This window comes from Scyliorhinus torazame, chromosome 3 (assembly GCF_047496885.1).
Source record: "Scyliorhinus torazame isolate Kashiwa2021f chromosome 3, sScyTor2.1, whole genome shotgun sequence".
Classification (NCBI taxonomy): domain Eukaryota; kingdom Metazoa; phylum Chordata; class Chondrichthyes; order Carcharhiniformes; family Scyliorhinidae; genus Scyliorhinus; species Scyliorhinus torazame.
Genome location: NC_092709.1, coordinates 5738136 through 5758885, shown reverse-complemented (window position 1 = coordinate 5758885; position 20750 = coordinate 5738136). Strand labels below are relative to the sequence as shown.

Below are 20750 nucleotides of genomic sequence, written 5' to 3'. Positions count from 1 at the left end.
CGAGTGTTGGTACTCATTGTGTCCGAGTGTTGTAGCTCATTGTGTCTGAGTGCTGTAGCTCATTGTGTCTGAGTGCTGTAGCTCATTGTGTCCGAGTGTTGGTACTCATTGTGTCCGAGTGTTGTAGCTCATTGTGTCCGAGTGTTGTAGCTCATTGTGTCCGAGTGTTGGAGCTCATTTTGTGTCCGAGTATTGTAGCTTATTGTGTCCGAGTGTTGGTACTCATTGTGTCCGAGTGTTGTAGCTCATTGTGTCTGAGTGTTGTAGCTCATTGTGTCCGAGTGTTGTAGCTCATTGTGTCCGAGTGTTGTAGCTCATTGTGTCCGAGTGTTGGAGCTCATTTTGTGTCCGAGTGCTGTAGCTCATTGTGTCCGAGTGTTGGTACTCATTGTGTCCGAGTGTTGTAGCTCATTGTGTCTGAGTGTTGTAGCTCATTGTGTCTGGGTGTTGGAGCTCATTGTGTCCGAGTGTTGTAGCTCATTGTGTCTGAGTGTTGTAGCTCATTGTGTCAGGGTGTTGTAGCTCATTGTGTCTGAGTGCTGTAGCTCATTGTGTCTGAGTGCTGTAGCTCATTGTGTCCGAGTGTTGGTACTCATTGTGTCCGAGTGTTGTAGCTCATTGTGTCCGAGTGTTGTAGCTCATTGTGTCCGAGTGTTGGAGCTCATTGTGTCCGAGTGTTGTAGCTTATTGTGTCTGAGTGCTGTAGCTCATTGTGTCCGAGTGTTGGTACTCATTGTGTCCGAGTGTTGTAGCTCATTGTGTCCGAGTGTTGTAGCTCATTGTGTCTGAATGTTGTAGCTCATTGTGTCCGGGTGTTGGAGCTCATTGTGTCCGAGTGTTGTAGCTCATTGTGTCTGAGTGTTGTAGCTCATTGTGTCCGGGTGTTGGAGCTCATTGTGTCCCGAGTGTTGTAGCTCATTGTGTCCGCGTGTTGGAGCACATCGTGTCCGAGTGTTGTAATTCATTGTGTCCAAGTGTTGTAGCTCATTGTGTCCGAGTATTGTAGCTCTTTATGTCTGAGTGTTGTAGCTCATTGTGTCCGGGTTTTGGAGCTCATTGTGTCTGAGTGTTGTAGCTCAATGTGTCCGAGTGTTGTAGCTCATTGTGTCCGAGTGTTGGAGCTCATTGTGTCTGAGTGTTGTAGCTCATTGTGTCCGAGTGTTGTAGCTCATTGTGTCTGAGTGCTGTAGCTGATTTTGTCGAGTGTTGGTACTCATTGTGTCCGAGTGTTGTAGCTCATTGTGTCAGAGTGCTGTAGCTCATTGTGTCTGAGTGCTGTAGCTCATTGTGTCCGAGTGTTGGTACTCATTGTGTCCGAGTGTTGTAGCTCATTGTGTCTGAGTGCTGTAGCTCATTGTGTCCGAGTGTTGTAGCTCATTGTGTCCGAGTGTTGGAGCTCATTGTGTCTGAGTGTTGTAGCTCATTGTGTCCGAGTGTTGGAGCACATCGTGTCCGAGTGTTGTAATTCATTGTGTCCGAGTGTTGTAGCTCATTGTGACCGAGTATTGTAGCTCTTTGTGTCTGAGTGTTGTAGCTCATTGTGTCCGAGTGTTGGAGCTCATTGTGTCTGAGTGTTGTAGCTCATTGTGTCCGAGTGTTGTAGCTCATTGTGTCCGAGTGTTGGAGCTCATTGTGTTTGAGTGTTGTAGCTCATTGTGTCCGAGTGTTGTAGCTCATTGTGTCTGAGTGCTGTAGCTCATTGTGTCCGAGTGTTGGTACTCATTGTGTCCGAGTGTTGTAGCTCATTGTGTCTGAGTGCTGTAGCTCATTGTGTCTGAGTGCTGTAGCTCATTGTGTCCGAGTGTTGGTACTCATTGTGTCCGAGTGTTGTAGCTCATTGTGTCTGAGTGCTGTAGCTCATTGTGTCCGAGTGTTGTAGCTCATTGTGTCCGAGTGTTGGAGCTTATTTTGTCCGAGTGTTGTAGCTCATTGTGTCCGGGTGTTGGAGCTCATTGTGTCCCGAGTGTTGTAATTCATTGTGTCCGAGTGTTGGAGCACATCGTGTCCGAGTGTTGTAATTCATTGTGTCCGAGTGTTGTAGCTCATTGTGTCCGAGTATTGTAGCTCTTTGTGTCTGAGTGTTGTAGCTCATTGTGTCCGAGTGTTGGAGCTCATTGTGTCTGAGTGTTGTAGCTCATTGTGTCCGAGTGTTGTAGCTCATTGTGTCCGAGTGTTGGAGCTCATTGTGTCTGAGTGTTGTAGCTCATTGTGTCCGAGTGTTGTAGCTCATTGTGTCCGAGTGTTGGTACTCATTGTGTCCGAGTGTTGTAGCTCATTGTGTCTGAGTGCTGTAGCTCATTGTGTCTGAGTGCTGTAGCTCATTGTGTCCGATTGTTGTAGCCCATTGTGTCCGAGTGTTGGAGCTCATTGTGTCTGAGTGTTGTAGCTCATTGTGTCCGAGTTTTGTAGCTCATTGTGTCTGAGTGCTGTAGCTCATTGTGTCCGAGTGTTGGAGCTCATTGTGTCCGAGTGTTGTAGCTCATTGTGTCCGAGTGTTGGAGCTCATTGTGTTTGAGTGTTGTAGCTCATTGTGTCCGAGTGTTGTAGCTCATTGTGTCTGAGTGCTGTAGCTCATTGTGCCCGAGTGTTGGTACTCATTGTGTCCGAGTGTTGTAGCTCATTGTGTCTGAGTGCTGTAGCTCATTGTGTCTGAGTGCTGTAGCTCATTGTGTCCGAGTGTTGGTACTCATTGTGTCCGAGTGTTGTAGCTCATAGTGTCTGAGTGCTGTAGCTCATTGTGTCCGAGTGTTGTAGCTCATTGTGTCCGAGTGTTGGAGCTCATTGTGTCCGAGTGTTGTAGCTCATTGTGTCCGGGTGTTGGAGCTCATTGTGTCCCGAGTGTTGTAATTCATTGTGTCCGAGTGTTGGAGCACATCGTGTCCGAGTTTTGTAATTCATTGTGTCCTAGTGTTGTAGCTCATTGTGTCCGAGTATTGTAGCTCTTTGTGTCTGAGTGTTGTAGCTCATTGTGTCCGAGTGTTGGAGCTCATTGTGTCTGAGTGTTGTAGCTCATTGTGTCCGAGTGTTGTAGCTCATTGTGTCCGAGTGTTGGAGCTCATTGTGTCTGAATGTTGTAGCTCATTGTGTCCGAGTGTTGTAGCTCATTGTGTCCGAGTGTTGCTACTCATTGTGTCCGAGTGTTGTAGCTCATTGTGTCTGAGTGCTGTAGCTCATTGTGTCTGAGTGCTGTAGCTCATTGTGTCCGAGTGTTGGTACTCATTGTGTCCGAGTGTTGTAGCTCATTGTGTCCGAGTGTTGTAGCTCATTGTGTCCGAGTGTTGGAGCTCATTGTGTCCGAGTGTTGTAGCTTATTGTGTCTGAGTGCTGTAGCTCATTGTGTCCGAGTGTTGGTACTCATTGTGTCCGAGTGTTGTAGCTCATTGTGTCTGAGTGTTGTAGCTCATTGTGTCTGAGTGTTGTAGCTCATTGTGTCCGGGTTTTGGAGCTCATTGTGTCTGAGTGTTGTAGCTCATTGTGTCCGATTGTTGTAGCCCATTGTGTCCGAGTGTTGGAGCTCATTGTGTCTGAGTGTTGTAGCTCATTGTGTCCGAGTGTTGTAGCTCATTGTGTCTGAGTGCTGTAGCTCATTGTGTCCGAGTGTTGGTACTCATTCTGTCCGAGTGTTGTAGCTCATTGTGTCTGAGTGCTGTAGCTCATTGTGTCTGAGTGCTGTAGCTCATTGTGTCCGAGTGTTGGTACTCATTGTGTCCGAGTGTTGTAGCTCATTGTGTCCGAGTGTTGTAGCTCATTGTGTCCGAGTGTTGGAGCTCATTGTGTCCGAGTGTTGTAGCTTATTGTGTCTGAGTGCTGTAGCTCATTGTGTCCGAGTGTTGGTACTCATTGTGTCCGAGTGTTGTAGCTCATTGTGTCTGAGTGCTGTAGCTCATTGTGTCCGAGTGTTGTAGCTCATTGTGTCCGCGTGTTGTAGCTCATTGTGTCCGATTGTTGTAGCCCATTGTGTCCGAGTATTGGAGCTCATTGTGTCCGAGTGTTGGTACTCATTGTGTCTGAGTGTTGTAGCTCATTGTGTCTGAGTGTTGTAGCTCATTGTGTCTGAGTGTTGTAGCTCATTGTGTCCGGGTGTTGGAGCTCATTGTGTCCGAGTGTTGTAGCTCATTGTGTCTGAGTGTTGTAGCTCATTGTGTCCGGGTGTTGGAGCTCATTGTGTCCCGAGTGTTGTAGCTCTCCCCGTGTTTGCATGGGTTTCGCCCCCATAACCCAAAAGATGTGCAGTGTAGGTGGATTGGCCATGCTAAATTGCCCCTTAATTGGAAAAAAATGATTTGGGTACTCTAACTTTATTTTTAAGAAATAAAAACAAAGTTATGGTTGACAATGGAGTTCTAAGAGATAAGAGTAATTTTACTGCGCCATCTACTGGACAGAGTCTGTAACTCTGTTGTTGGGGCTGACTGTAAATTTGAATTGTGAATACTGAGGGGTGAATTTGCAATGGGAGATATACTAATAATCTTTTATAATCTTTATTAGTGTCACAAGCATGTTTACATTAACACTGCAATTAAGTTACTGTGAAAAGCCCCTAGTCGCCACATTCCGGCGCCTGTTCGGGTACACAGAGGGAGAATTCAGAATATCCAATTCACCTAACAGCACGTCTTTCGGGACTTGTGGGAGGAAACCGGAGCACCCGGAGGAAACTCACGCAGACGCGGGGAGAACGTGCAGACTCCGCACAGACAGAGATCCAAGCCGGGAATCGAACCTGGGACCCTGGCGCTGTGAAGCAACAGTGCTATCCACTGGCTAACGCACCCAAAGATGTGCTCAAATATTGTGCAAAAGGTTTCTCAATAGCAAATGTGTGTCTAATGGTAGGTTTATAATACGTAGAGATGGTTAGGTGTAGAAGGAGGCCATTCAGCCTGTCATGCTGGTGCTATCTCTATGAAAGAGCTGCCCAACATGAATCGTTTTTGGAGATAGATTTATAACCTGATAATTTCGTAATTTAAACCTGACTTCCTTGAGCCAACTTACTTGCACCCTGGAGAGGTTCCAGAAATTTTTGGCATTAATATTTACAAATGTTGGTTGTGTTTCCTCTCAGATTGGCAAGGCACGGAAAGACAATCATCTTCTCGGTTCACCACCCGCGATATTCAATGTTTAAGCAATTTGATTCCTTGACCCTGTTGACCAACGGCAAACTAATGTATCATGGCCCTGCCAAATATTCAATTGATTACTTTAAAGCAATTGGTAAGTGTTTTGAATGAGCAGCTCAGATCTGAATGGATATTTTGTGAGTTTAAGTGTTTCTCTACTTGGACTGCATTGATGACTCCATATAGAGATTAACCAGCCAGCTTAGAGAAAGGAAAATAATTATTTTATTTCATGAACAATTTGATTGTAGTGCATTTCTATAGTGCCTTTCAGAGCAACCCAAAGCACTTTACAACCAATAAGATACCTTTGAAGTGATGTAATGTAGGAACCGTGGCTGTCAATTAGTGCACAGCAAGATCTCACAGACCGCAATGTGATCATGACCAGATCATCAGCTTTATGTTGGTGGAGGAATTCACATTGGCCAGGACACTCGGAGAGACAGCTGGCATGTTCAGTGGGAAGGCAAATGGATTGTTGGCCTTTATTTCAAAGGGAATGGACTATAAAAATAGGGAAGTCGTGCTAAAACTATACAAGGCACTAGTTAGTCCACACTGAAATTCTCTGAACAGTACCGGCATTGGAGGCAGTCCAGAGAAGGTTCACTAGGCCGATCCCGGGTAGGGAGGGATTCTCTATGAGGAGAGGTTGAGTAGGTTGGGCCTGTACTCACTGGAGCTCAGAAGAATGAGAGGTGACCTTATTGAGACATATCGGATTCTCAGGAGGATTGACAGGTTGGATGCTGAGAGGTTGTTTCCCCTTGTGGGAGAGTCTAAGACCAGAGGGCGGAATCTCAGAGTGAGCGGTCGCCCATTAGAGACCGAGGTGAGGAGGAATTTCATCCCTCAGTGGGTAGTGAACCTGTGGAATTCTTTACCACAGAGAGCTGGAGAGGCTGGGTCGTTAAGTATGCTCAAGGCTGAGACAGACAGATTTTTAATCAGTGAGGGAATCAAGGGTTATGGGGATAAGGCGGGAAAGTGAAGTTGAGAATGATCACATCAGATCAGTCAAGATCTCACTGAATGGCGGAGCAGACTCGATGGGCCGAATGGTCTACTTCTGCTCCTGCATCTTACGGTCTTATGGATTCTGCTCTTCTTTAAACTAGGAGCTATGGATATTCATCCTTTATTTCTAATTAAGGGAGAGATGTGGCACACTTTGCCATAACATTACCCAACATTCCTGATTACTTCATCATTGAGCCGAGACTTCTACCCCCTCACTCCCACTTAGCCACTGGTGCAACAGCTCGTCCATCACTCAACAGTTACACTCAGATTTCGCACAGTCGTTAGTGATATTCATTTTGCAGGATGTCTACAAGCACATTTAGCAGTTAGTGAGTTTGTGGCTTATTTAATAATGGATTACAGAATAGTTGATAAGATAGAACGGATTTTTGGAAAGGTAAATATAGAACTATATAGAAATATAGGAAATATAGAAATATAGAACAATATAGAATAGGGACAGCACGGTAGCATTGTGGATAGCACAATTGCTTCACAGCTCCAGGGTCCCAGGTTCGATTCCGGCTTGGGTCACTGTCTGTGCGGAGTCTACACATCCTCCCCGTGTCTGCGTGGGTTTCCTCCGGGTGCTCCGGTTTCCTCCCACAGTCCAAAGATGTGCAGGTTAGGTGGATTGGCCGTGATAAATTGCCCTTAGTGTCCAAAATTGCCCTTAGTGTTGGGTGGGGTTACTGGGTTATGGGGATAGGGTGGAGGTGTTGACCTTGAGTAGGGTGCTCTTTCCAAGAGCCGGTGCAGACTCGATGGGCCAAATGGCCTCCTTCTGCACTGTAAATTCTATGAAACTCGCCGCTGGGAGTGTGCGGAAGTAAAACATATCATCTTGCAGGAACCTGATTGACCCGAATGCACAATGAGTTATGGAGCTTGTGGAGTCGCATTTTCAGCCAAAACGGTTTTTAATTATGCAGTGCTTCAAGTTCCAATCCAGAGTTTGTGCTCCAGGAGAATCCTTTGCTACCTTTGTGGTGAAGCTGAAACAGCTCACCGGGTACTGAGAGTTTGGGAATGACTTGAATGATACGCTGAGGGACAGGCTGGTATGCGGGCTGAATGACAACACCATGCAACACCGTTTGTTTGCTGAATCGAATATTGATTTCAAACCTGTTCTCGCTATGGAGAGTGCCACAAAAGGTTCTCCGGATTCTCAGCTGGAGCACGGCACCACATTATACAGAAGGCTGCCACTGAGCAAAGCATAAAGTGCTACACAGAGGATTTTCAGTGCGATTCCCTGTCTGCCAATGAGTAAGGAAGCTTACCTACCTGCTACAGGTGTGGAGTGAATCATGGAGCCGGCACATGCTGATTTAGAGAGGCAGAGTGCAACTATTGCCACAAGAGCAGACACATGGCCAGGCACTGCAGAGCAAAGAATTAACCAAAAGCCAAAAGCAGAGCAGAGAACAACTCTAATTGAATCAACCAAAACTGCTGGAGCTGCTGCTGCTGCACACTCTCTGTATCAGGCGACTGTGTCCATTGGAGTGACAGTGCAGGAGAGACACATGTCCAGTGGGCCCCGCCTATCATCCCAGTTTTCAAAGGAGACCTGGCCATATGTCTACGTCGTGGCAACAAACAGACAGTTAACAGAGCAGCAAAATTCGGCGAATACCCCATTCCCAAAATTGATAATCTGTACCCCAAGTTAGCAGTCAGTCACCAAGTGAGATAGGAGTCGAGAAGAGCAGCCGTTGGATTTGGATAGTACACCAAGAGAGTATGTGACAATCAATATTCATCGTTTGGTGCAGCGCGGGATGCCATTGTTCCTGCTCCGGAACCTTCCTCCATCGGGCTGCGGCACTCTGACCGTTCTGGCAGAACACCTCAGAGAGTTAATTTGGAAAAGAGAGAATGTCCCATCCTTTATTTACAAGAGAAGTTAGACTGGACAAATGTTTTGTTAGCTTTCAGACATGTTGTTGCTGTAAATATATCAGAAACTTTAAGAGGGAGGGAATTTAGTCATTGGAATGGTTGTCCTCCCTCCTGTCCATCAACCATGGGGTGATGCTTGGGCACGGGTTTCTGGTAGAAAGTTGGCGACAAGTGTGTAAGCATCGCAATGTGTGTTCTCAATAAAAGTTACGTTTATTGTCCGCACACCTGCTCCTCCCTCGTGTTATTGGGCGACGCTGGTAAATCTCGCAAGAGGCCTCTCGCAAGCTTTACCCAGCTCGCTACACCTGATGAGATCTAACGGGATCTTACGAGACGTCACGATCTAGATCCTTCCCATAAAGGGCGGGCCCTTAATCTGCATATTCAAGTGCGCAGTAAGGCACACCCGATTATGCAATCACTGGAGTTACCCAAGGTGCGAGATCTCACCGCCATGCCTCGGACACCCTGAATAAGCGCTGGTTAACATTGGTCTCCACAAACGGGCACTTGGGACGGTCTCCCATGTGATCGCGGGCACCTGGGTGGTTGGGCTCTGGGCAGGGTGGTACCCTGGCACCCCTGATGCAAGCTGGGCATGTGTCACTGTCTGTCTGGCAGGGGCAGTGCCAAGGTATCCGTGTGGCATCTTGCCTACGCTGGGGATCAGGCCTGGAGTGCCCTGCCCTTATGAGATGGGGTGTGGGGGACTCAAGGACCCCCTCAGTGGTAAGTTGGCATTGACAGTGCAGGAAATGGGACTGAGTGCAGCCTAGGCCGGGCGTTCTTCATTGAGGTCCCAGGGTGAAGCAGAGTCTTGTTCGATGGTGGGGCCGTTCTCTGTGCTGGGAAACACCTGGCTAAACGTACTTGACGCGGGACTTTGTTTAATTTCTGCTAAATCGTGCTCATTACAATATGGTAGCAATGTGGGTGACCCAGCATTGACTGAAATGTTCGTCTCACCCAGCTGGCTTTCACCGTGTTGATACTTTCTGTTTGGGGCTTTCTCCTGAAAATAATTTCAGTTTCTGGAGTACTTGACGTTGAACAAAAACCGTTACAGATTTGATAATATCTTGTTATCTGTTACGGAATTTAATCTGATTTCTTTCATAAATATAGGATACAAGTTTCAATCTCATGCCAACCCCGTGGATGTTCTCCTTGATATCTTGTGTAAAGTTGCAGAAAATCAAGTAGATTCTGGTAAGTAGCAGGTCACCATTCTGACATCGAGCAGAGCTCAATCCTGTTTTACTGCTTCACTGCATTACTGTCTATTCAGCAGAAAGATAATTCCCACTGCATCCACAATGCATCCCTGCCGCATTCCCCCACCGCATCCTCCCCACTGGATCCTCATCGCATTCCCCCACCGCATCCCCCCCACTGCATTCCTCCACCGCATCAACTCTACCACATTCTCCCCACTGCATCCCTCGCTGCATCCTCCCCACCGCATCAGCCCCACCGCATCCCTCACCGCACCCTCCCCACCGCATCCTCCCCATTGTATTCCCCCACCACATCAACCCCACCGCATCCCTCACCGCATCCACCCCATCGCATCCCCACTGCAACCCCCACCGCATCCTCCCCACCACACCCCCTACCGCATCCACCCCACCACACCCCCACCACACCCTCCCCACTGCACCTCTGACCGCATCCTCCCCACCACACCCCCACCACATCCTCACCACCACATTCCCCCACCGCATTTCCACCCCCCCTCCTTCCCTGTTGAATTTGTTTGTAAAATCTCTTTGTTCTCCCATGTATTTGCTGGTGATTAATGGGGAGGGAGCTGGAGTTTGTTCAATGGGGTTAGCATGTAACCTTTTACGTTTGAACCCAGGTTCAGATCTATCCAATGAAGTGTGCCCGCTGACCGTATGAGTTCAATTTGGAATGTGCTCTCTTCCGCTCCAAAGGCACCTCCATTTTAAATTTCTCATCGTTTTGAATCCTTCCATGACCTTTAGCCTCCCCATCTCTGTAACCTCCTTCAGCCCAACAAGCTTCTGGGATCCCTGTGTTCCTCCAATTCCAGCTTCGGGAGCATCTCTGACAATAATGGTTCCATCACACTGCACAAGGTGATGTATAAATGCAGGTTCTTCATTTGCAACAATCCCAGGCCTGCAACACAGCACTGCCCTTAGCCTGTACAACCTGGCAATGTTTGCTCCGAGGTTGTAGTATAGTCAATCAGGGTGGCGGATACAGTGCCGTATTGGTGCTGCATGGGGCTGGGGTGGATACAGTGCCGTATTGGTGCTGTATGGGTCTGGGAGGTGGATACAGTGCCGTATTGGTGCTGTATGGGTCTGGGGGTGGATACAGTGCCGTATTGGTGCTGTATGGGTCTGGGAGGTGGATACAGTGCCGTATTGGTGCTGTATGGGTCTGGTGGTGGATACAGTGCCGTATTGGTGCTGTATGGGTCTGGGGGTGGATACAGTGCCGTATTGATGCTGTATGGGTCTGGGTGGTGACAGTGCTATATTGGTGCTGTATGGGTCTGGGGGTGGATACAGTGCCGTATTGGTGCTGTATGGGTCTGGGGGTGGAGACAGTGCTGTATTGGTGCTGAATGGGTCTGCGGGTCGATACAGTGCCGTATTGATGCTGTATGAGTCTGGGTGGTGACAGTGCTGTATTGGTGCTGAATGGGTGTTCGGGTGCATACAGTGCTGTATTGGTGTTTTATGGGTGTTCGGGTGGATACAGTGCCGTATTGGTGCTGTACGGGTCTGGGGGTGGATACAGTGCCGTATTGGTGCTGTATGGGTCTGCGGGTGGATACAGTGCCGTATTGGTGCTGTATGGGTCTGGGGGTGGATACAGTGCTGTATTGGTGCTGTATGGGTCTGGGGGTGGATACAGTGCCGTATTGGTGCTGTATGGGTCTGGGGGTGGATACAGTGCCATATTGGTGCTGTATTGGTCTGCGGGTGGATACAGTGCCGTATTGGTGCTGTATGGGTCTGGGAGGTGGATACAGTGCCGTATTGGTGCTGTATGGGTCTGTGGGTGGATACAGTGCTGTATTGGGGCTGTCTGGGTCTGGGGGTGGATGCAATGCCGTATTGGTGCTGTATGGGTCTGGGGGTGGGTACAGTGCCATACTGGTGCTGTATGGGTCTGGGGGGTTGATACAGTGTGGTATTGGTGCTGTCTGGGTCTGGGGGTGTATACAGTGTCGTACAGGTGCTGTATGGGTCTGGGGGTGGGTACAGTGCCGTATTGGTGCTGTATGGGTCTGCGGGTGGATACAGTGCGGTATTGGTGCTGTATGGGTCTGGGGGTGGAGACAGTGCTGTATTGGTGCTGAATGGGTCTGCGGGTCGATACAGTGCCGTATTGATGCTGTATGAGTCTGGGTGGTGACAGTGCTGTATTGGTGCTGAATGGGTGTTCGGGTGCATACAGTGCTGTATTGGTGTTTTATGGGTGTTCGGGTGGATACAGTGCCGTATTGGTGCTGTACGGGTCTGGGGGTGGATACAGTGCCGTATTGGTGCTGTATGGGTCTGCGGGTGGATACAGTGCCGTATTGGTGCTGTATGGGTCTGGGGGTGGATACAGTGCTGTATTGGTGCTGTATGGGTCTGGGGGTGGATACAGTGCCGTATTGGTGCTGTATGGGTCTGGGGGTGGATACAGTGCCATATTGGTGCTGTATTGGTCTGCGGGTGGATACAGTGCCGTATTGGTGCTGTATGGGTCTGGGAGGTGGATACAGTGCCGTATTGGTGCTGTATGGGTCTGTTGGTGGATACAGTGCTGTATTGGGGCTGTCTGGGTCTGGGGGTGGATGCAATGCCGTATTGGTGCTGTATGGGTCTGGGGGTGGGTACAGTGCCATACTGGTGCTGTATGGGTCTGTGGGGTTGATACAGTGCGGTATTGGTGCTGTCTGGGTCTGGGGGTGTATACAGTGTCGTACAGGTGCTGTATGGGTCTGGGGGTGGGTACAGTGCCGTATTGGTGCTGTATGGGTCTGCGGGTGGATACAGTGCGGTATTGGTGCTGTATGGGTCTGCGGGTGGATACAGTGCTGTATTGGTGCTGAATGGGTGTTCGGGTGGATACAGTGCCGTATTGGTGCTGTACGGGTCTGGGGGTGGATACAGTGCCGTATTGGTGCTGTATGGGTCTGCGGGTGGATACAGTGCCGTATTGGTGCTGTATGGGTCTGGGGGTGGATACAGTGCTGTATTGATGCTGTATGAGTCTGGGGGTGGATACAGTGCCGTATTGGTGCTGTATGGGTCTGGGGGTGGAGACAGTGCTGTATTGGTGCTGAATGGGTCTGCGGGTCGATACAGTGCCGTATTGATGCTGTATGAGTCTGGGTGGTGACAGTGCTGTATTGGTGCTGAATGGGTGTTCGGGTGGATACAGTGCCGTATTGGTGCTGTACGGGTCTGGGGGTGGATACAGTGCCGTATTGGTGCTGTATGGGTCTGGGGGTGGATACAGTGCCGTATTGGTGCTGTCTGGGTCTGGGGGTGGATACAGTGCCGTATTGGTGCTGTATGGGTCTGGGGGTGGATACAGTGCTGTATTGGTGCTGTCTGGGTCTGGGGGTGGATAAGGTGCAGTATTGGTGCTGTATGGGTCTTCGGGTGGATACAGTGCCGTATTGGGGCTGTCTGGGTCTGGGTGGTGACAGTGCTGTATTGGTGCTGAATGGGTGTTCGGGTGGATACAGTGCCGTATTGGTGCTGTACGGGTCTGGGGGTGGATACAGTGCCGTATTGGTGCTGTATTGGTCTGCGGGTGGATACAGTGCCGTATTGGGGCTGTCTGGGTCTGGGGGTGGATGCAATGCCGTATTGGTGCTGTATGGGTCTGGGGGTGGGTACAGTGCCATACTGGTGCTGTATGGGTCTGGGGGGTTGATACAGTGCGGTATTGGTGCTGTCTGGGTCTGGGGGTGGATACAGTGTCGTACAGGTGCTGTATGGGTCTGGGGGTGGGTACAGTGCCGTATTGGTGCTGTATGGGTCTGCGGGTGGATACAGTGCGGTATTGGTGCTGTTTGGGTCTGGGGGTGGATACAGTGCCGTATTGGTGCTGTATGGGTCTGGGGGTGGATACAGTGCTGGATTGGTGCTGTATGGGTCTGGGGGTGGATACAGTGCCGTATTGGTGCTGTCTGGGTCTGGGGGTGGATACAGTGCCGTATTGGTGCTGTATGGGTCTGGGGGTGGATACAGTGCTGTATTGGTGCTGTCTGGGTCTGGGGGTGGATACAGTGCCGTATTGGTGCTGTATGGGTCTGGGGGTGGATACAGTGCCGTATTGGTGCTGTATGGGTCTGGGTGTGGATACAGTGCCGTATTGGTGCTGTATGGGTCTGGGGGTGGGTACAGTGCGGTATTGGTGCTGTCTGGGTCTGGGGGTGGATACAGTGTCGTACAGGTGCTGTATGGGTCTGGGGGTGGGTACAGTGCCGTATTGGTGCTGTATGGGTCTGCGGGTGGATACAGTGCGGTATTGGTGCTGTATGGGTCTGGGGGTGGATACAGTGCCGTATTGGTGCTGTATGGGTCTGGGGGTGGATACAGTGCTGGATTGGTGCTGTATGGGTCTGGGGGTGGATACAGTGCCGTATTGGTGCTGTCTGAGTCTGGGGGTGGATACAGTGCCGTATTGGTGCTGTATGGGTCTGGGGGTGGATACAGTGCTGTATTGGTGCTGTCTGGGTCTGGGGGTGGATACAGTGCCGTATTGGTGCTGTATGGGTCTGGGGGTGGATACAGTGCCGTATTGGTGCTGTATGGGTCTGGGTGTGGATACAGTGCCGTATTGGTGCTGTATGGGTCTGCGGGTGGATTCAGTGCCGTATTCGTGCTGTCTGGGTCTGGGGGTGGATACACTGCTGTATTGGTGCTCTATGGGTCAGCGGGTTGATACAGTGCCGTATTGGTGCTGTATGGGTCTAGGGGTGGATACAGTGCCGTATTCATGCTGTATGGGTCTGGGTGGTGGATACAGTGCTGTATTGGTCTGCGGGTGGATACAGTGCCGTATTGGTGCTGTATGGGTCTGGGGGTTGATACAGTGCGGTATTGGTGCTGTCTGGGTCTGGGGGTGGATACAGTGTCGTACTGGTGCTGTATGGGTCTGCGGCTGGATACAGTGCCGTATTGGTGCTGTATGGGTCTATGGGGTTGATACAGTGCGGTATTGGTGCTGTATGGGTCTGGGGGTGGATACAGTGCCGTATTGGTGCTGTATGGGTCTGGGGGTGGATACAGTGCTGGATTGGTGCTGTATGGGTCTGGGGGTGGATACAGTGCCGTATTGGTGCTGTCTGGGTCTGGGGGTGGATACAGTGCCGTATTGGTGCTGTATGGGTCTGGGGGTGGATACAGTGCTGTATTGGTGCTGTCTGGGTCTGGGGGTGGATAAGGTGCCGTATTGGTGCTGTATGGGTCTGGGGGTGGATACAGTGCCGTATTGGTGCTGTATGGGTCTTCGGGTGGATACAGTGCCGTATTGGGGCTGTCTGGGTCTGGGTGGTGACAGTGCTGTATTGGTGCTGAATGGGTGTTCGGGTGGATACAGTGCCGTATTGGTGCTGTATGAGTCTGGGTGGTGACAGTGCTGTATTGGTGCTGAATGGGTGTTCGGGTGGATACAGTGCCGTATTGGTGCTGTACGGGTCTGGGGGTGGATACAGTGCCGTATTGGGGCTGTCTGGGTCTGGGGGTGCATACAGTGCTTTATTCGTGCTCTATGGGTCTGCGGCTGGATACAATGCTGTATTGGGGCTGTCTGGGTCTGGGGGTGGATGCAATGCCGTATTGGTGCTGTATGGGTCTGGGGGTGGGTACAGTGCCATACTGGTGCTGTATGGGTCTGGGGGGTTGATACAGTGCGGTATTGGTGCTGTCTGGGTCTGGGGGTGGATACAGTGTCGTACAGGTGCTGTATGGGTCTGGGGGTGGGTACAGTGCCGTATTGGTGCTGTATGGGTCTGCGGGTGGATACAGTGCGGTATTGGTGCTGTATGGGTCTGGGGGTGGATACAGTGCCGTATTGGTGCTGTATGGGTCTGGGGGTGGATACAGTGCTGGATTGGTGCTGTATGGGTCTGGGGGTGGATACAGTGCCGTATTGGTGCTGTCTGGGTCTGGGGGTGGATACAGTGCCGTATTGGTGCTGTATGGGTCTGGGGGTGGATACAGTGCTGTATTGGTGCTGTCTGGGTCTGGGGGTGGATACAGTGCCGTATTGGTGCTGTATGGGTCTGGGGGTGGATACAGTGCCGTATTGGTGCTGTATGGGTCTGGGTGTGGATACAGTGCCGTATTGGTGCTGTCTGGGTCTGGGGGTGGATACACTGCTGTATTGGTGCTCTATGGGTCAGCGGGTTAATACAGTGCCGTATTGGTGCTGTATGGGTCTAGGGGTGGATACAGTGCCGTATTCATGCTGTATGGGTCTGGGTGGTGGATACAGTGCTGTATTGGTCTGCGGGTGGATACAGTGCCGTATTGGTGCTGTATGGGTCTGGGGGTTGATTCAGTGCGGTATTGGTGCTGTCTGGGTCTGGGGGTGGATACAGTGTCGTACTGGTGCTGTATGGGTCTGCGGCTGGATACAGTGCCGTATTGGTGCTGTATGGGTCTGGGGGTGGGTACAGTGCCATACTGGTGCTGTATGGGTCTGGGGGGTTGATACAGTGCGGTATTGGTGCTGTCTGGGTCTGGGGGTGGATACAGTGTCGTACAGGTGCTGTATGGGTCTGGGGGTGGGTACAGTGCCGTATTGGTGCTGTATGGGTCTGCGGGTGGATACAGTGCGGTATTGGTGCTGTATGGGTCTGGGGGTGGACACAGTGCTGTATTGGTGCTGTATGGGTCTGGGGGTGGGTACAGTGCCATACTGGTGCTGTATGGGTCTGGGGGGTTGATACAGTGCGGTATTGGTGCTGTGTGGGTCTGGGGGTGGATACAGTGTCGTACAGGTGCTGTATGGGTCTGGGGGTGGGTACAGTGCCGTATTGGTGCTGTCTGGGTCTGGGGGTGGTTACAGTGCCGTCTTGGTGCTGTATGGGTCTGGGGGTGGATACAATGCCGTATTGGTGCTGTATGGGTCTGGGGGTGGATACAGTGCCTTATTGGTGCTGTATGGGTCTGGGGGTGGATACAGTGCCATATTGGTGCTGTATTGGTCTGCGGGTGGATACAGTGCCGTATTGGTGCTGTATGGGTCTGGGAGGTGGATACAGTGCCGTATTGGTGCTGTATGGGTCTGTGGGTGGATACAGTGCTGTATTGGGGCTGTCTGGGTCTGGGGGTGGATGCAATGCCGTATTGGTGCTGTATGGGTCTGGGGGTGGGTACAGTGCCATACTGGTGCTGTATGGGTCTGGGGGGTTGATACAGTGTTTTATTGGTGCTGTATGGGTCTGGGAGGTGGATACAGTGCCTTATTGGTGCTGTATGGGTCTGCGGGTGGATACAGTGCCGTATTGGTGCGGTATGGGTCTGGGGGTGGATACAGTGCCGTATTGCTGCTGGATGGGTCTGGGGGTGGATACAATGCCGTATTGGTGCTGTATGGGTCTGCGGGTGGATACAGTGGCCTATTGGTGCTGTATGGGTCTGCGGGTGGATACAGTGCCGTATTGGTGCTGTATGGGTCTGGGAGGTGGATACAGTGCCTTATTGGTGCTGTATGGGTCTGCGGGTGGATACAGTGCTGTATTGGTGCTGTATGGGTCTGGGAGGTGGATACAGTGTTTTATTGGTGCTGTATGGGTCTGCGGGTGGATACAGTGCTGTATTGGTGCTGTATGGGTCTGCGGGTCGATACAGTGCTGTATTGGTGCTGTATGGGTCTGCGGGTGGATACAGTGCCGTATTGGTGCTGTACGGGTCTGGGGGTGGATACAGTGCCATATTGGTGCTGTATGGGTCTGGGGGTGGATACAGTGCCTATTGGTGCTGTATGGGTGTTCGGGTGGATACAGTGCTGTATTGGTGCTGTATGGGTCTGTGGGTGGATACAGTGCTTTATTCGTGCTCTATGGGTCTGCGGGTGGATACAGTGCTGTATTGGTGCTGTATGGGTGTTCGGGTGGATACAGTGCCGTATTGGTGCTGTATGGGTGTTCGGGTGGATACAGTGCCGTATTGGTGCTGTATGGGTCTGTGGGTGGATACAGTGCCGTATTGGTGCTGTATGGGTCTGTGGGTGGATACAGTGCTTTATTCATGCTCTATGGGTCTGTGGGTGGATACAGTGCTGTATTGGTGCTGTATGGGTCTTCGGGTGGATACAGTGCCGTATTGGTGCTGTATGGGTGTTCGGGTGGACACAGTGCCGTATTGGTGCTGTATGGGTCTGGGAGTGGATACAGTGCCGTATTGGTGCTGTATGGGTGTTCGGGTGGATACAGTGCTGTATTGGTGCTGTATGGGTCTGGGAGGTGGATACAGTGCTGTATTGGTGCTGTATGGGTCTGGGGGTGGATACAGTGCCGTATTGGTGCTGCATGGGTGTTCGGGTGGATACAGTGCCATATTGGTGCTGTATGGGTCTGGGGGTGGATACAGTGCCATATTGGTGCTGTATGGGTCTGGGGGTGGATACAGTGCCGTATTGGTGCTGCATGGGTTTGGGTGTGGATGCCGTGCCGTATTGGTGCTGTATGGGTCTGGGGGTGGATACAGTGCTGTATTGGTGCTGAATGGGTCTTCAGGTGGATACAGTGCTGTATTGGTGCTGTATGGGTTTTCGGGTGGTTAGAGTGCAGTATCGGTGTTATATGGGTCAGGGGGTGGATAAGGTGCAGTATTGGTGCTGTATGGGTCTGTGGGTGGATACAGTGCCGTATTCGTGTTGTATGGGTCGGTGGGTGGATACAGTGCTGTATTGGTGTTGTATGGGTCTGTGGATGGATACAGTGCCGTATTGGTGTTGTATGGGTCTGTGGGAGGATACAGTGCTGTACTGGTGCTGTATGGGTCTGGGGGTGGATACAGTGCTGTATTGGTGCTGTCTGGGTCTGGGGGTGGATACAGTGCTGTATTGGTGCTGTATGGGTCTGTGGGTGGATACAGTGCAGTATTGGTGCTGTATGGGTCTGGGGGTGGATACAGTGCCGTATTCGTGTTGTATGGGTCTGTGGATGGATACAGTGCCGTAAGGGTCTGGGGCTGGATACAGTGCCGTATTGGTGTTGTATGGGTCTGTGGGAGGATACAGTGCTGTACTGGTGCTGTATGGGTCTGGGGGTGGATACAGTGCCGTATTGGTGTTGTATGGGTCTGTGGGAGGATACAGTGCTGTACTGGTGCTGTATGGGTCTGGGGGTGGATACAGTGCCGTATTCGTGTTGTATGGGTCGGTGGGTGGATACAGTGCTGTATTGGTGCTGTATGGATCTGGGAGGTGGATACACTGCCGGATTGGTGCTGTATGGGTCGGCGGTGGATATATTGCAGTATTGGTGATGCATGGGTCTGGGTGTGGATACAGTGCTGTATTGGTGCTGTATGGGTCTGCGGTGGATATATTGCAGTATTGGTGCTGCATGGGTCTGGGTGTGGTTGCCGTGCTGTATTGGTCTGGGGGTGGATCCAATGCCTTATTGGTGCTGTATGGGTGCGGCTGCATACAGTGCCGTATTGGTGCTGTATGGGTCTGGGGGTGGATACAGTGCCGTATTGGTGCTGTATGGGTCTGGGGGGTGGATACAGTGCTGTATTGGTGCTGTCTGGGTCTGGGGGTGGATACAGTGCCGTATTGGTGCTGTCTGGGTCTGGGGGTGGATACAGTGTCGTACTGGTGCTGTATGGGTCTGGGGGTGGATACAGTGCTGTGTTGGTGCTGTCTGGGTCTGGGGGTGGATACAGTGCCGTATTGGTGCTGTATGGGTCTGGGGGTTGATACAGTGCGGTATTGATGCTGTCTGGGTCTGGGGGTGGATACAGTGTCGTACTGGTGCTGTATGGGTCTGGGGGTGGATACAGTTTCGTATTGGTGCTGTATGGGTCTGGGGGTGGATACAATGTCGTATTGGTGCTGTAAGGGTCTGGGGGTGGATACAGTGCTGTGTTGGTGCTGTCTGGGTCTGGGGGTGGATACAGTGCCGTATTGGTGCTGTATGGGTCTGGGGGTTGATACAGTGCGGTATTGGTGCTGTCTGGGTCTGGGGGTGGATACAGTGTCGTACTGGTGCTGTATGGGTCTGGGGGTGGATACAGTGCTGCGTTGGTGCTGTCTGGGTCTGGGGGTGGATACAGTGTCGTACTGGTGCTGTATGGGTCTGGGGGTGGATACAGTGCCTTATTGGTGCTGTATGGGTCTGGGGGTGGATACAGTGCCGTATTGGTGCTCTATGGGTTGATACAGTGCCGTATGGGTGCTGTATGGGTCTGCGGGTGGATTCAGTGCCATATTCGTGCTGTCTGGGTCTGGGAGGTGGATACAGTGCCATGCTGGTGCTGTCTGGGTCTGGGGGTGGATACAGTGCCGTATTGGTGCTGTATGGGTCTAGGGGTGGATACAGTGCCGTATTCGTGCTGTATGGGTCTGGGTGGTGCATACAGTGCCGTATTGGTGCTGTATGGGTTTGGGGGTGGATACAGTGCCGTATTGGTGCTGTATGGTTCTGGTGGTGGACACAGTGCCGTATTGGTGCTGTATGTGTCTGCGGGTGGATACAGTGCCGTATTGGTGCTGCATGGATCTGCGGGTGGATACAGTGCTGTATTGGTGCTGTATGGGTCTTCGGGTGGATACAGTGCTGTATTGGTGCTGTATGGGTGTTCGGGTGGATACAGTGTTGTATTGGTGCTGAATGAGTCTTCGGGTGGATACAGTGCTGTATTGGTGCTGTATGGGTTTTCGGGTGGTTAGAGTGCAGTATCGGTGTTATATGGGTCTGGGGGTTGATAAGGTGCAGTATTGGTGCTGTATGGGTCTGGGGGTAGATACAGGGCCGTATTGGTGTTGTATGGGTCTGTGGGAGGATACAGTGCTGTACTGGTGCTGTATGGGTCTGGGGGTGGATACAGTGCCGTATTCGTGTTGTATGGGTCGGTGGGTGGATACAGTGCTGTATTGGTGCTGTATGGATCTGGGAGGTGGATACACTGCCGGATTGGTGCTGTATGGGTCTGGGGGTGGATACAGTGCTGTATTGGTGCTGCATGGGTCTGGGTGTGGATGCCATGCCGTATTGGTGCTGTATGGGTCTGCGGTGGATATATTGCAGTATTGGTGCTGCATGGGTCTGGGTGTGGTTGCCGTGCTGTATTGGTCTGGGGGTGGATCCAATGCCTTATTGGTGCTGTATGGGTGCGGCTGCATACAGTGCCGTATTGGTGCTGTATGGGTCTGGGGGGTGGATACAGTGCTGTATTGGTGCTGTCTGGGTCTGGGGGTGGATACAGTGCCGTCTTGGTGCTGTATGGGTCTGGGGGTTGATACAGTGCGGTATTGGTGCTGTCTGGGTCTGGGGGTGGATACAGTGTCGTACTGGTGCTGTATGGGTCTGGGGGTGGATACAGTGTCGTATTGGTGCTGTATGTGTCTGGGGGTGGATACAATGTCGTATTGGTGCTGTAAGGGTCTGGGGGTGGATACAGTGCTGTGTTGGTGCTGTCTGGGTCTGGGGGTGGATACAGTGCCGTCTTGGTGCTGTATGGG

General features: G+C 51.3%; 1 protein-coding gene across 1 annotated transcript in view; it reads left to right on the top strand.

The window, feature by feature from the left end:
- Window positions 1-20750, top strand: part of LOC140408226 (broad substrate specificity ATP-binding cassette transporter ABCG2-like) — a 119176-nt gene that overhangs the window by 18337 nt on the left and 80089 nt on the right. The window contains exons 7-8 of the mRNA XM_072495159.1: window positions 5072-5223; window positions 9192-9275. Coding sequence (XP_072351260.1) covers window positions 5072-5223; window positions 9192-9275 — 236 coding nt within the window. The remainder of the gene's footprint in view (window positions 1-5071; window positions 5224-9191; window positions 9276-20750) is intronic.